Source organism: Ictidomys tridecemlineatus, chromosome 1, assembly GCF_052094955.1.
Source record: "Ictidomys tridecemlineatus isolate mIctTri1 chromosome 1, mIctTri1.hap1, whole genome shotgun sequence".
Taxonomy (NCBI): Eukaryota; Metazoa; Chordata; class Mammalia; order Rodentia; family Sciuridae; genus Ictidomys; species Ictidomys tridecemlineatus.
In genome coordinates, this window is record NC_135477.1 from 13,129,765 (window position 1) to 13,144,886 (window position 15,122).

At 42.9% G+C, this 15,122-nt stretch overlaps 2 protein-coding genes across 5 annotated transcripts in view; both read right to left on the minus strand.

Moving 5' to 3' along the window:
* LOC101954791 (pancreatic triacylglycerol lipase) overlaps nt 1-6,487 on the minus strand; it is a 39,883-nt gene extending 33,396 nt beyond the window's left edge. Inside the window, exons 1-3 of one of the 2 annotated variants that reach the window (XM_078044234.1) lie at nt 5,675-6,487; nt 3,091-3,136; nt 1,631-1,785 (exon numbers count right to left, since the gene is read on the minus strand). In XM_078044234.1, coding sequence (XP_077900360.1) covers nt 1,631-1,785; nt 3,091-3,136 — 201 coding nt within the window. In that variant the 5' untranslated portion in view covers nt 5,675-6,487. Of the gene's footprint in view, nt 1-1,630; nt 1,786-3,090; nt 3,137-3,271; nt 5,628-5,674 lie in introns of those variants that run through there. The other variant, XM_078044198.1, reaches the window with a different exon arrangement.
* A 7,699-nt stretch (nt 6,488-14,186) lies between these two features.
* The window catches only part of LOC101971467 (pancreatic triacylglycerol lipase), a 49,930-nt gene continuing 48,994 nt past the window's right edge, over nt 14,187-15,122 (minus strand). For all 3 annotated transcript variants that reach the window (XM_078044419.1, XM_005320700.5, XM_078044372.1), the window contains one exon: nt 14,187-14,309. In XM_078044419.1, the coding sequence (XP_077900545.1) occupies nt 14,246-14,309 (64 nt within the window). In that variant the 3' untranslated portion in view covers nt 14,187-14,245. The remainder of the gene's footprint in view (nt 14,310-15,122) is intronic.

Here is a 15,122-nt window from a genome sequence, read left to right on the forward strand (position 1 = left end):
TATTGAGTCTTCAGACTTATAGAACACAAGTTCTGGGAGCGATGTGCCTCCACCTAGCATTGGGTGGCCTGGGGGCCCATGCAAAGATGGTGACGTGGGGTGGAACCACCACAGAGAAACCCCACGAGGCAATGCCCAGTGGAGCTGTGGGAGTGGGGAAGTCCCAGAGACCTCAGCACTGCAGAGCTCCCAGAATGCATCACCAGCTTGTAAGGATAGTAGTCCGAAGACTCCAACCTCTGAGAGCTACCAGGTGAATGGAGCTCTGAAAAGTCGTGGGGTGGAAGTCCAAGGCTTTGGAGGCCCAACTCATATACCTGTGTCCAGGAGGAGGCACTCAGAGTGAAAGGCTAGAGTTTCAAGACAATGTTATTATCACTATAGGGTTTGGGACTTATCTGGGGGCCTTTCGCTCCTTTTTCTTGCATATTTTTCTGACTTGGAATGGGGATGTCTCTCTTAGGCCTGTCTTACAATGTATTTTGGAAATAGATAAGTTTGGATTTCACAGGCTCATAGCTTAAGGGATGAATCATGCCTTGAGTCTTACCCGTATTTATTTAGTCTGAACTTTGGAGGTTTGAGTTGAATCAGGAACAAGCTAAGACATTTAGGACTACTGGGATGGAATGAATGTATTTTGCATGGGAGAAGAACATGAACTTGGGAGGAACCAGGGCAGAGCAGTATGGTTTGAATGTCCCTTCTAAAATGTATGTTGAAATTTAATTCTGCTTGTGATTATACTGAGAGGTGGATAGGACAGGAGGACTCCGCTGTCATGAAGGCATTACTGTTGTTGTGGCAAGAGTGGGAAACTGCAGGAGCGCCCTTCGCAAAAAAGCACAACTGCATCCCACACTCGTCCTCCGTTCTAACCTCTTCCCACTCTCTCACCAGGTGATGCCTTTTGCTACCTTATGATGCACCAAGAAAGCCTTCTGCAGTTTCCACGCTCCACCTGACTTCCCTGCCTCTAATACTGAAGTAGACCCCCACCAAAAGACCCTTACCATAATTAAGCCGAAACCCCCACCATATTTGTAACATATAAGTTCCTCTTCTTGTCAGAAAGCTTTTTACACAGAATAACAGGAAACAAAAACAAAAACAAAAACTCCTGCAGAGGGCATTGTGTTTTGTAAATGCCAGGTTGGGAGAGAAAACAAACAAACTTGTAAAATCTCTGTCTAGTCTAAAAGAAAGAAAAAAAAGTAAGAAAAAGAAAGAAAGAAAGAAAGAGAAAGAGAGAAAGAAAGAAAGAAAGAAAGAAAGAAAGAAAGAAAGAAAGAAAGAAAGAAAATGGAACAAAAAGCATTTGTAATATAAATCTTTAAGCTCCTCCTCCCATTGGGTATAAAGTTCAAAGAATTTCCATGTTCTTGGTCCAGAGAATGTTTTAGGCAATAGCCCTCTGGACCTTGCAGTCAACAAACCTGCTTTCTGACTTCCTTGGATACCCAGCTTCTTCTATCCTACATCAGTACTGGGAATCAAATAAATACTGATTTTGTAACACAGTTTACCCAACCTGTTAACCTGTTCTGTCACAGAAGCATGAAATAGATGAAGAGATAGCCTCATAACATTAAAAAATGGAAGAGAGTGCTGCAAATAAGAGGATTCTTACTTGATAGCTGTTTGGATTCTCGTTTGTGTAGAGGAGGAAGCGGGTGTTGACAGTTCTCGGAGCCCAGGGCAACATTTTCAGGGGTCTTATCAAGGTCCCTCCCCATGGGGAGTCATCACTGAAGCAGCCGAGTCTGTCATAGCAGACTTCTCTTCCTGAAACCACCCAGAAGAGTTTCAAGGATATTAGTTTAACCAGAATGCTCTTTAATGGCGTCGCAGGCAAAATACGTGTCAAATTGCATTTCATGGCAGATCTCCTTCCTCACTCTCCCAAGCACCCTCTCACTCATACTCTCACAAAGCAGCTTCAAAGGACTGTGCCTCTGTGGCAGAAAAGCTGTCGCTCCTCCTGTACCCCAGGGGACCCCCTCACTGCCCTGTGTCTCTGCTCAGTCCCAAGCAGGGACTCACTTTAGCTTCTCCACCCAGATGTCATCCTCAGGCCACTGGTGCCCAGGAATGGAGCGGCCCGTGTCCTAACTGTGGTGGGGGTGGGCATGTGTTGAGGCTCCTGGCTCCCAGGGGTAGCCCTGTGGCTTTGCACTTTGGGTGGAGAGGTCAAGTTTCATGCAAGGGCCAGAACTCCACATCTCCACCTTGACTCTGCATGTAGGTTTCTGACCTAAATTTGAGCCCCATTGTGGATTCCTGTGATGAAGAAGGTAGGCAGAAACAATCAAACACGTGGGATTTGACACACTGTGGGCTGGCATGCTCCTGCATAGAGGGACAACTCCAGGAGGGCTCTGGGGAGAAGGCCACATTAATAGCACTAGTAAGAGTAGTAGCTGTCTCAGGGCTGCATCCCTCCACATCTTTTATGTGCCAGCTGCTGGCCACCATGAGCCACTCCTCTTACCTAAGAGTCTCAGTTAGCCCAGGAGATGGGTGATGTCATTTCCCCACTTCACAGACAAGGCCCTGAAGCAAGGAGGGGCCTGGGATTTTGCTCAGGGTCATGGAGTTGTAGGTGACTCAACCAAGGTTCAAACCCTTCCCTTGACTCCATGCTAGGGCTGCTAGACTCAGAAATTACATTTACAAGTCAAGGGGCTGGGGTTGTGGTTCAGCAGTAGAGCACTTGCCTAGCATGTGTGACGCCCTAGGTTCGATTCTTGGCACCACATACAAATAAGTTAAAAAAATTCATCAACAACTAATAAAAATATTTTTTTAAAAAAATTACAAGTCAACTTTGAGCTTCAGTTAAACAGGGAATTTTTTTTGTCTAAATATGTCACCTGTTTGCTCTTTGAATTATTTCCTGCTTATCTCAAATTCAGCATTAACTGGGCATTGTAGATTTTACCCGGCAATCCTGCTTAGATCTTGAGCTCTCCATCCTGCACCTCTCTGTTTTCCTCCTGACCCCCCTCGTGGCTTGAATCCAGCCCCCAAGGCCTTCTGGAGCAGACCGAGCAGTGAGACTCTCAAGTCCAGCTCAGCGCCTCTTCTTACCTGCTACTGCTCCCAGCAGCAGTGCCAGCGACCAGACCAGCAGCATCTGCATGAAGACAAAAACAAGGCTGAGTGTGGCCTAGCGAGGCTTGGAAAGTCGGCTTGCCCCCCACCACTGAGGTCTGTGGAGAAAACGGGTGAAGTCTAACAAGTCAGCCTGGGAAGCTCGTGCCCCACTCACCATGGCAGATCCGTCAGGCTCCACGGACAGCTGGACAACACCGAAAGGCCCTTTTATAGGCAGCCTTATCTTTTCGAGCCATGGCATGGAAAAGTGGCATGAAAAGAGAGAAGGCTCCAAGGTCATATTTCTAATTTTAATCGCAGATAAGCCTGTATTGACAGGGGAGCTGGTAGCCACAGTGCCCATGGGAAGACGAGGAAGTGGCAGGTAGGAAAGTTCTCTTCCGATGTGGCGAGGTGGTGCTCAGAATCACTGTCCTGTCATTTTGGGGAAGGATCTGAGTGCTCCTTATCTTGGTGTGTGCTTCTCTGTGCAGACAGGGGAGGGCTGGGATGAGCGTGAAGCCTGACTCTTTGCAGGGACTGGACAGTAGCCTCCTGGAAAGCCAACCCTGAGACTCCCCAGCTCCTGCAGCTTTCCTGTCCCCTCACCTTCCTCTCAAACAGCTTAATAAGAGAGTCCTGCAAGAGAGTGTCCCTTCTAGAAAGGCACTTGGTGACCCATGTTAATACTCCATAAAACTACTGAAGACAGGAGGAAGAGATAAGGCAGGGAAGATAGGGAAATGGACCCCTGGAGAACTTTCTGGGCTGGGCAGCAGAGCAGCAGCATAAGTGACTTGGAGTCCATCGCCTCTTCAAAAAAGGAAAGATGCCTGGTCAATATTTTGATTGGAGTAAAGGCTACATAAATACCTTGTGGACCCGAGTGCCTTACCCAGGATTGGGCAGGGGCCTGACTTTCTTAAACCTGTACATCCAACAGCCGGGCACGGTGGTGGTACACGCCTGTAATCCCAGCGGTTCAGGAGGCTGAGGCAGGAAGATCATGAGTTCAAAGGCAGCCCCAGCAACAGCGAGGCACTAAGCAACACAGTGAGACCCTGTCTCTAAATAAAGTACAAAATAGGGCTGGAGATGTGATTCAGTGGTTAAGTGCCCCTGAGTTCAATCCTGCGTACAAAAACAAAACAAAACAAAACAAACAAAAAAACCTATACATCCATATAAACCCTTAGGCAATAGCCATCCATGGGCATATGGGCATCCCTCTCTTGGGACCCCCTCCCTCCTTTTCAGGACCTCTGCTTTCTTTCCATTACTCTAATAAATCCTGTTACTTTGCTCTCCTCACCCTTGTTTTCGTGGATTTTATTCTTTGAATTCATGAGACAAAGAACCTATCTGATATCCATGTTACACTACTTTATTTCTCAAAAGCATGTAGGAAAGGTAACAAAAGGAGTTGGGGCCATTGCTGAGAGAACAGAGGTCTGGTCAGTGACCCCAACATTAGATGAAACTATGAGCAAGAGAGGAAAATAGAAATTAACCTGGAAAACAAAGCGATCTGGGAAAATTACTCTGAAAGAACGGTGTTTGATAGAAAAGAACTGAGACTTTTTAGTTAGTGATAGATTGGTTAAACGGCATTTTTTTTTTTTTTGAGACTGCCTGGGACATCGTAATGTTAAGATACAGAATCATTCAGCCTTAGGCAGTCCCAGATTTAGATTCAGACATATGAAATTGCCCCTTGTGTAGGTCCAAGGTGAGCAGATAATAATTCAGTCTTCTGTCCAAATTTATAGGTACAAAAAAAGCAACAATTTTTTTTTTTTACAAGGATAGTTCAAGAATGTTTGGTAAAGAAAATGTTAAACTAGGAGCAGAAGATGGGGAAGGAATGCATGGCTGGGTGCCCTGGGAAATTCCTGCAAAGTCCTCCCAATGCCATGAGAGTTCTTCAGGAAGTGCTGTCTAGCCCTTCTTTTGATATGAAAGCTTGGTCCTTGTTCCCATGCAATAACAAGGAAGAGGTTTTGAGAAAGAAGAAAGGAGCTAGTGGTGGGTCGTAAACTGAGGGGGGCTGAAATTCTCTGGGCCCTGCTGTCATGGCTGAGCACTCAGCCCAGGGCTTGTTTCACGGCAGGCCACCAGCACTCTCTTGTTGAATGAATGAACAAATAAAAAGGAAATGAAATTGGAAAGCCATTTATTTTCTACAATTGCAACAATCAAATCTGCCAACACAATCTCACAGTAAAGGACTTTGAAGCCTCCTTTACTCAATTAAGCAAAAACTAACCAACCAACCCCAAAACAAAACACAACAAACAAAATTGAAACATCTCTCCACAAACTTCCAAGAACCAAAGTCTTGCATCTCTGCAGTATTCATGCATGGTATTGCTACACTGATGTTACAGTCATATCTGTGTCATTCAAGTGTATCATGAAGGATTTTATACTTGGGGAGAATTACTATGTCATACGATATTTGTAAAGTGCCATTTTAAATAAAGCAAAATTTAACCCATATGGAGGGTGACCTTTCTTTATATATGACAACAGATTTAAGACCAAATTCACCAAATTTTAATCACAGTTAAGCCCATACCGATAGAGGAGGTGAAGTTTTCCACAGTGCTCCTGAGATGAGAAAACAGCAGGTGTGAAAAGTTCTCTTTCGTGTTGTTATACAATGCTCAGGAGCACCGCCACTGTACAGACTAGCGGCTATGGGGAGTCATTCTGTAAACTGAAATAGGTTCCTATTTTAGAACATTTGGAAAAGATTCAATTTTCTACATCCACAAAAGCTGGGAAGGGAATGGGACACGAGCAGCAGTCGGTCATGTCAGCTGCACATGAGTGACTTCCCCTCAATCCGGTCCTGCTGAACTCAGTGAGTCATGAAATGTTATCAGCCATGCTGTTGTATGCAGACCTCCGTGCCGCTGTCTTGGGGTGTCCATGTAGGTAGTCTGGGGGTGTCTGTGTAGGTAGTCTGGGGTGTCTGTGTAGGTAGTCTGGGGTGTCTGGGTAGGTAGTCTGGGGGTGTCTGGGTAGGTAGTCTGGGGGTGTCTGTGTAGGTAGTCTGGGGTGTCTGGGTAGGTAGTCTGGGGGTGTCTGTGTAGGTAGTCTGGTGGTGTCCGTGTAGGTAGTCTGGGGGTGTCCGTGTAGGTAGTCTGGGGGTGTCTGTGTAGGTAATCTGAGGGTGTCTGTGTAGGTAGTCTGGGAGTATCCATGTAGGTAGTCTGGGGTGTCTGTGTAGGTAGTCTGGGGTGTCTGTGTAGGTAGTCTGGGGTGTCTGGGTAGGTAGTCTGGGGATGTCTGGGTAGGTAGTCTGGGGGTGTCTGTGTAGGTAGTCTGGGGGTGTCTGTGTAGGTAGTCTGGGGTGTCCGTGTAGGTAGTCTGGGGTGTCTGGATAGGTAGTCTGGGGTGTCTGTGTAGGTAGTCTAGGGGTGTCTGTGTAGGTAGTCTGGGGGTGTCTGTGTAGGTATCTGAGGGATGTCTGTGTAGGTAGTGTGGGGTGTCTGGGTAGGTAGTCTGGGGTGTCTGGGTAGGTAGTCTGAGGCAGAGCCTGCTGACAGCTTCCTACTGGGAGCAGAACTAGACGCTCCTTCCCCGCCCACCTTGCAGGGAGATGGGGCCACGTGGCCACTTCTGGTGAGTCATGGGAGTGCATGGATGCCCCCCAGTTCCAGTTCTACTCCTAAAATCCCACACATGGTCCTCCGTGCTTTGACGTCTTGAGGCAGACAAGTACCACTACCCTGCAGACCATGTTGAAGCTAGCAGAACCCCAAGATGGAAGGGGCCTGCTAGAGGAAAGCCTCTCACCAACTAAAACACAAATTTTGGATTTTATCAGAGCAAGAAATAAACTTTAATTATTTTAATCCACTGAGATTCAAGGCCATAACAGTTAGTATTGTTAACAAATAGAGATTACTTACTGCATCTCTTAAAGTCATCGTGGTTCTCTGACTTCCATGAACTATTTGGGTACCAAACATCCCATCCTTGACTAAAATTTCAACATGAGATTTGGATGTTATTTATATACAAGAGTCACACTTGGAAATAATTTTTCCTGTAACACTTGGTTTTCAAAATCCCCTTTCCTGCCACTTGCCAAATTTAAAAAATCTGGCTCCTCCCACCATATTACTAGAATTTTAATTATAATATTCATTTTCTAGTTCATCACTTGATGGGGACCATTTGCCTCACAGGCTGCCTGAGGTCATAGGATAGCACAGAATTTAGTGAAAACTCACCCCCTGTTGCCTGGTGCCTTTGCAGCGATTGACAGGAAGGTGCAGCAGCTCGGTGCTCTGGATGCACAGGAGGCTCTCAAATACCAGAGGGTGCTGAAGGTACCTCCTAAACCTTGCTTTCCACCAGCCTCAGACACTCACCCTAAAGGTCTTGGGGTTGCAGATTCAAAGGTCAGACTAGAGTAGGGCGACAGACTGGGGCGGCGCCCCCTCAGACACCCACCCCATGGCATTGCAAGCTGAAAGAGCTCCCACTGAAAAAGAATTCCGTGTTTCCTGGGTTCAATAACACAGACTCAACTTTGACACAGAGACCCTAGACACCTAAAAATAATAATGCCAGACTTGGAAGTTCCTAGTCAAATTTGCCTCGCAGAGGAGGTAAACTTGCAGAGGAGGTAAATTTTCATTTAAGTAATATTCTGATTCTGGCAACATTGTGATAGCAATCTCCAGAGGGAAAGAAAGGCCCTGGAACACCTGTGTGGCCAGATAACCACACGTTACACAAACTGGGTCTCATTTACTTAGCCTTCAAGGGCCTGTCCTGTCCTCCCCTTATCTAGCTCAGCTGCTGCCAGGGCTCTCCATGGGAAGGAGGACATGTTTTCCTGAAGATCCCAAGGTTCCCTGAGCAGAAAAATGCTGTGATGACAGGGATTGGTATTGCTTCACACCTTCCAGAACAACCATGTTGCCAAATGTGAGGGTCTAGCTCACTCAGACCTGAGGAGTACAACAGAATTATAATGAGCCCTCCAAAATTTACTTACATTTTTTTGCATCTAATCTGTCCTCAAACTTGTGGAAGGTTTAGCTACTTTTCTTATGAAGACAGTGAAACTCAAAAGAGAGTGTAAGCAATGTGCCTGGGGACACACAACTGGTAAGAAGCGAGCTCATTTGGAAGCACAAATTTTTTTCACCGGCTCTGAATGACTTGTTTTTGTCAAGACATAGAAAGTCACATTCTCCCAGGGTGTTAGTCTAGAGTTGATCTAACAAGTGGTCAAGAATGAGTGCAGTGGAAGGTGTTCATATGGGTGTGTGGACATCTGTTCAAGACTCAGTATCTGATTTGTAAAATAAATTGACACTCATAATTTATTATTATTATTATTACTTTTAATTAATTTATTAATTAATTTTTTGAGACAGGTGCTCACTAAGTTGTTTAGGGCCTCACTAAGTTGCTGAGGCTGGTCTTGAACTTGCAATCTTCCTGCCTTTACCTCCCAAATCTCTGGGATTACAGGCATGGGCCATAATGTTCAGCACCCACAAATATTTTGGATAATCTATTTTTAGATTTAGTTGTGTTTCCTTCCCTGCCACTAACATAGTAAATGGAAATTTCATCAGTAAAAATTAAACTTTTGAGATTTTGAATATGACAATCATTTCTTACCTGGGCCATCACAGTAGTCTCCTACCTGTTCTTCTTGTCCTCAGATAGTTCTCTCTGTGTCTACCCTGTATACACACTGCCAGACAGTTCTAAGATCCTTCTTCCCTGCCCTCCTCCCCACTCCCTACCTTCCTCCTTTCCTCCCTCCCTCCCTTCCTTCCTTCTTTCCCACCACCTCACCCCTTTATCTCTACTCATCTGGTATCAGGCTAATGCTCATCTTATAGGATGAAATTGAAAGTCGTCTCCCCTCTTAAATTTTCTTTAACAGTTTGAGAAGAATTAATGTAAGTTCTTATTTAAATAGGTGGTAGAATTCAACAGTGAAACTATGAAGCCATGGTTTTTCTTTGTTGGAAAGGTTTTAATACTGATTCGTTTTCCTCATTCATGGATATTTAGATGTTCTGTTTCTTCCTTTTTCAGTCTTGGTAGGCTGTATGTGTCCAGGGATTTCTCATCCATTCCTGATGACCAATTTATTGGTATGTAATTTTTAATGGTAGTCCCTGTGATGCTCATTATTTCTGTGGCATCAGTTTTCACCTGTGATTTTATCTATTTCAATATTTTCTCTTTTTCTCTGGTCTACTTGCTTGTTGGTTGCTTTCGCTTTTCTTTTAAAAAATCAATTATCACATAATTGATCCTGTGTATTTTTTGTTATTTCATTTATTACTCCCCTGATATTTACATTTCCATCCTTCTACTAATTTGGGGTTTTGCTCTTGTTTTTCTAGTTCCTTGGAGTACATCATTAGGTGGTTTATTGGTGATATTTCTTCTTTTTTGATGTAGGTGATTATTACCATGAACTTCCTTCTAAGAATGACTTTGGCTGTATCCAGTAGGTTTTGAAATGCTGTACTTCCATGTCATTTGTCTGAAGAAATTTTTAAGTTCCCCTTCATTAAACCACTGGCTGTTCCGGAGGAGATTGTTTAATTTCCATGTATGTATAAAGTAACCAAATTTCCTCCTGTTGTCGATTTCTACTTTTATGCCATTGTGGTTAGAAAACATAATTGAAATTTAAGGACTGAGGCTTTCTGGTGACCTAAAATATGATCTGTTCTGGAGAATGTTTCATGTCCTGTTGAGAAGACCAGAGAAGACAAACCCACAGCTAACATCATGCTGATTGAAGAAACGTTCCTGTGAAGTCTGAGACAAGAGAATGATGCCCAATTTCCCCACTTCTATTCACCTAGGGGAAGCCCTAGCCAGGGTAATTAGGCAATAGAAGGAAATAATAGAAATCTAATTTGGAAAAGAAGAAGTCCAGCTCTCCCTGTTTGCAGACAACACAATCTTATATTTCAAAAACCCCAAAGACAACACCCCAAACTGTTCAATCTAATAATTAATTCAGTAAAGTTGCAGGATACAAGTTGACATACAAAATTAGCAGCACTTTTATAAACTAATAGTTCACTAAAAAAAATATCATTAATCCCGTTCACAATAATTTTTTTTATTTAGGAATTAATTTGACCATGGAAGAGAATGATCTCTACAAATCTTGAATCTAGTTAACCAGTCAGTGTAATACGGACGTACCTTCTGTTTTAACTCTATAAGGAAAGTAATTTTGAAATAATTTTTTGTTCTCTTTTCCTGCCTTTTTTTTTTCCTTTTGGCCTGTTACTATTTACAAAGTCAAACCCCCTCTTCAATTCATTGGGACTCTTATTTCAAGTAATAAGATATTATTCAAGAATAGCAAATAGAAGCTATTTAGGTATTTAAATTGTTGTCATATTTTTCTTTTTATGCTATATAAATGATGGGCAAAAATGTTCATTATTTACTTGCTAGCATTTGAGAAGTCCACTTTCATATTTCTCCCAGCTAACCTTTGGGTATTGAGTGTGTGTCATGTATGTATGTACATGTATACGTATCTATGTAAGTGCTATGGGAGTTTGGGGAGAAAAGAAAGTAACTTTGCATAGACTTGTTACATGAAACAAGGCTGAATTCAAGCATCCTGGGTCAGGAATAGAAAGGCTGCCAGAAGGCTGCGGAGTAGTGCGGTAGATCAAAAGTAAGCCCTGGAAGGTGGGTGTGGTGCTGGGCACCTACAGTCCCAGCGACCTGAAAGGTGGGAGTGTGAGGAGACTAATAGAGGAGGATGGTGGGAACACAAGGTTAAGAGAATAATTCTATAAATGAGCCCATTGTTCTGACTCTCCACAAGGTTTGTTTGCCAAAAAGCAATCTGCCTGAAGCACTGCCTGGCCTGAGGGGACAGGAAATGTCACATTCCTCAACAAACTAAGGCAGGGTCGGAAGGTCTGGCAGTCAGTGTAGGTAATGGATGATGGGGGTTGACCAGACCAGGGGCAATGGGTTGCTAACAGCTAACCTCTGATCATGCTTCCCTGGAGTTACTAAGGATTACCCCCTGTGCTGGTCCTTCCTGCCCTTAGACACACAGACACATGGGGAGGAAACAGAAGGTGAGGGGTATATTGGGGTCTTTAGAAAAGCAAGACACACCCACTTCCATGGGCACGCAGACTTGGGCCCCCTTCCTTCCAGAGAAGTCTGCTACCTCTGTCCTCTGTCTCTTTTTAAATAAAACTTGTTTTCTACGCTTGCCTCAGTGTTTCTCAAGAATTTAATCTTCAAGAACCTGTTCCTTATTTCTATCATTGGTATCAGGAGGATCACTTGAGCCTCAGAGTCTGAGGCCAGCCTAGGCAGCACAGTGAGATCATGTCTTAAAGAAATAAAAACAAAAAGCAAAAGGAAGAGAGGAAAAATTTGATTGCTAAAGTGTTGTTGGAAGGGAAAACCTAGATCCACCACTTAGTAGCCTGGGACCTGAAGCAAGTTATGTAACCTTTTTGTGTTTCAGTTGCTTCATCTGAAAATGGGAACAATAAAAGTAGCTAGATGAGAGGGTATAGTCAGAATTAAGTGAGTAAATGTGTATGAAGCACTTAGAATAGTGCCTGGAATGCTTTAAGCACAATGTAAGTGTTGGAAAAAACAAAAACATGGAGTTGGCAGCCAGTTTCCTTCCAAAAGTCCCCTTTTACAGAAGTAGCCTGAACCATAGAGTCTAATTCAATTGGTTCTTTACACCTAATCTTAGAGAAAAGAAATATGGTGCAGTAAGAAACATTCTGGATATTACATACTGAAAGTATATCATTTAAATATGGACTTGTCCTTCTTTTCAAATTGACATAGAGTTCCTATATTAAGAGGAGTTTTAAAAACTTGATTTAGGGCTTTAAAAATAGGATTTTTAAAAAATGTATTATGTTCAGAAATAGGTAAACAACTTGAGTAAAAATTTCATTTAAGTAAAGCCACATGCAAACACTTTATTATAATGAAAATGATTATACTTCTTAACAAGGGTATTTTTAATGGATGTATTTTAAATTAAATGATTTTAGATTCCTTTTTCCATCTTCTACTCAAGTAAACCTGCAGGTAACACTGTTATTCATTGATTTTGTTATTCAAATTCATCATTATAATGAGATACTCGCAGCAACTATAATTGTAAATATTTGTTAAGTACTAGAGCACTCACAGTGTCAAAACTCTTTGCAGAGAAACTCAGGGATTTAAAAAATCCCACCTGTACACTGAAGATGCCAAAGTTTACATGCCTCACGCAGGCCTCTATCCTTGAATCTGTGTTCATGTACCAATCTGCCCACTTGCTGTGGCCCATTGCAAGATGATGAACACCTCAGCTGTGACGTGACTAAAACTAACCATGTGATTCTCCTTCCAAACTCATTTCTCCCCAAACATTCCCTCTTTCAGCCAATGGAGCTCCATCTTTCCCACCAGAAGGAGGACCAGGAGGACAACTCCTTCTCATGGAGGCATCCATTTCTCCTTCACCTGGTCCAGGCACTGAGCATGCTGACCGCCTCCTATGCCCAGGTGTGGGTCCTTATTGACTTGCAATCTGCATGTTCCACTTTACTCATAACAGGCCAATCAGAGGGTATTTCAGGAGTTTTATCAGGGAAGATGGAAAAGGAGATGCACTTTCTCTCTCTTACTAGCTCCCTCTAAGTGGGAAGTAACCAGCCTTGATATAAAAACATCACCAGACATAGAAGAGCATGGAAAGAGAAAGAGGTCATTGGGCTGCTGCATCAATAAAAATCATTCCGATGTCTGGACTTCCCAGTTGCATGAGCCAGTACATTTCTTTGTTGTTGAAGCTAGTGTGGGTTGGTGCTTTGGTTTGTGAAAGAGAAAGCATCCTATTTGACTCAGACTGATGGCTCTTCATGCTCAATCTGAATGTATTTTGGTAAAACATGAAATGAAAGACCTTTTCAATTTCTCATCTTTTCATACTGCCGTGTCGTGTCTTTGCCTATCTTGTTCCCTCTCTCTGGAGTGCCTTTGCCTCTGTGTCTTATTGGCAACTCCCTACCTATCTTGTAAGACCTAGAACAGGTATTCTTTTCTCTTATAGGATTTTATTTTTTCTGACATAGCCTAATTTTAAAAATCTGACATTAGTGGATTCCATTAATGTGATGTTTACCAATGTAACCCCTTTAAAGAGTTTAAGAATGGGATAAACAGAGAAGAGAATCTGTAATTACAATATGTATATACAAGCATCAAGAAGGGGAAGATTCTAGGTGAAGTGGGAAAGTGGAGAGTAAGAACTTAATTTAATCTACGGGTTGTGACTAAAGGAGATGAAGAAAGTCTTCCTGGACAAAATGATATCTACACAGAGGTTTAACAACAAGTAGGAGTTAAACAGATGGAAAGACAGTAAAGAAAATTCTAGAAAGAGAAAGTTTTTACAAATGTCCAGCAGCATCTGAGATCAAAGCCCTATTTGGGGACAAGGCTGGAATATGGAGTTCCTGAAGGAATGTTCTGAGATGAGACTAGAGTCCTGTGTGACAGTCAGACCAAGGGCACCCTTGCAAGACTCACTAAAAACTGTGGATTCTTCCCTGGGAATCACTGGGGGAAGCTTTGATTTGTGCTTTAGGAAGATTATATAAACTGAAGAGAGGCAAAGGGTCTGGGGAGACCCACGGTGAACAGGGAGACCAGTCAAGAAGCCTCAGATGTGTCCCATCCTCATCTCCTCATGTCATCAGTCCTGACATGTCTGATGAGGAGGAGACACAGAACTTAAAGATGATGGACACAGAGGCAAAGGTGATACTTTCCACATGGGCCTAATGTGAGGGTTCACTTTGGGCCTGGAAATCTGTCTACAGTGATCAGAATGACATCAGTAATATTCATAATGGACATGATGACAGTGTTGTGTAAACAATATTCCTAGGCTCCAGTGCCCCACAGAATATAGCAACATTCAACAGTCATTTGTGGTTCTTCAGACTAATTGCCAATTTGGATTTTAATCACAATATCCAAAAGTTTCCCTGGACACACGGACATTGACGTCAGCAGACAGAGTGTATTGCTTCACTACTAGATTTATTAGCAGTAAGATGGAGTGACACATGTCAGCTGCCTTCTAACATGCGTTGAGGGTGAGCAGAACATCCTCCCTCACAGTCTCTGCACTACAGAATTTGAACCTGTGGAGAGAAAACAGCAATAGGTCATGTCTTCCTGGCACCAGCTGGAGGGCTGAGCATGAGGACAGCCACTTCTCCCTCCACTAAACCCAACGCAGTCTGAGAGGGGGCATGCCCTGTGCCCAAGGCCAGACATTGACTGGGAGAGACCTCTCCTGTGAAGGACTGAACCACCTTTCCAATCTTGTAATGTGGTTGTGCAAATAGCATACAGTGGAGCTGTTAATCACATCCCAAAGGACTGGTAGGACTCATTTTCCATTTAACATTTTCAGACTATGATTGACTATGAGTAACTGAAACCACCCAAAGAAAAACTAGAATGGGAGAAAGTATTGTACCCAAGAGCCATATGGTTGAATTGTAGTTAGGTGTATGTTTGGCTCTTTAAGAAACTGGTAAAGTGCTTTCCAAAGTGACTTCATCATTTTATGTTACCATCAGCAGTGCATAAATTAAAGATTGTTTTTATCCTCAACACTGCTTGATGTTATCCATCTTTTAAAATTTGAACCATTTAAATAGGTTTATGATGGTGCCTCATTATGGTTTTAACTTACATTTTTTCAATCAATGGAGCGCTCTTTTTGGACCTTGCATCTTGTAGAATCTACTTGTGATTTTATATTTAAAGTGCATTTCATGTGGGCATAGTACAGTTGACATTTTTTTTTAAATCCAGCATAAATTCTCTGTCTTCTAATTGTAGTATTTAGTCCATTTTTGTTTAATATAATTATTGACATGGCTAGGTCTAAGTCCATTGCCCTTCCATTTGCTTTCTATTTGTCTCCCTGGTTCTCTTTTGCTTTT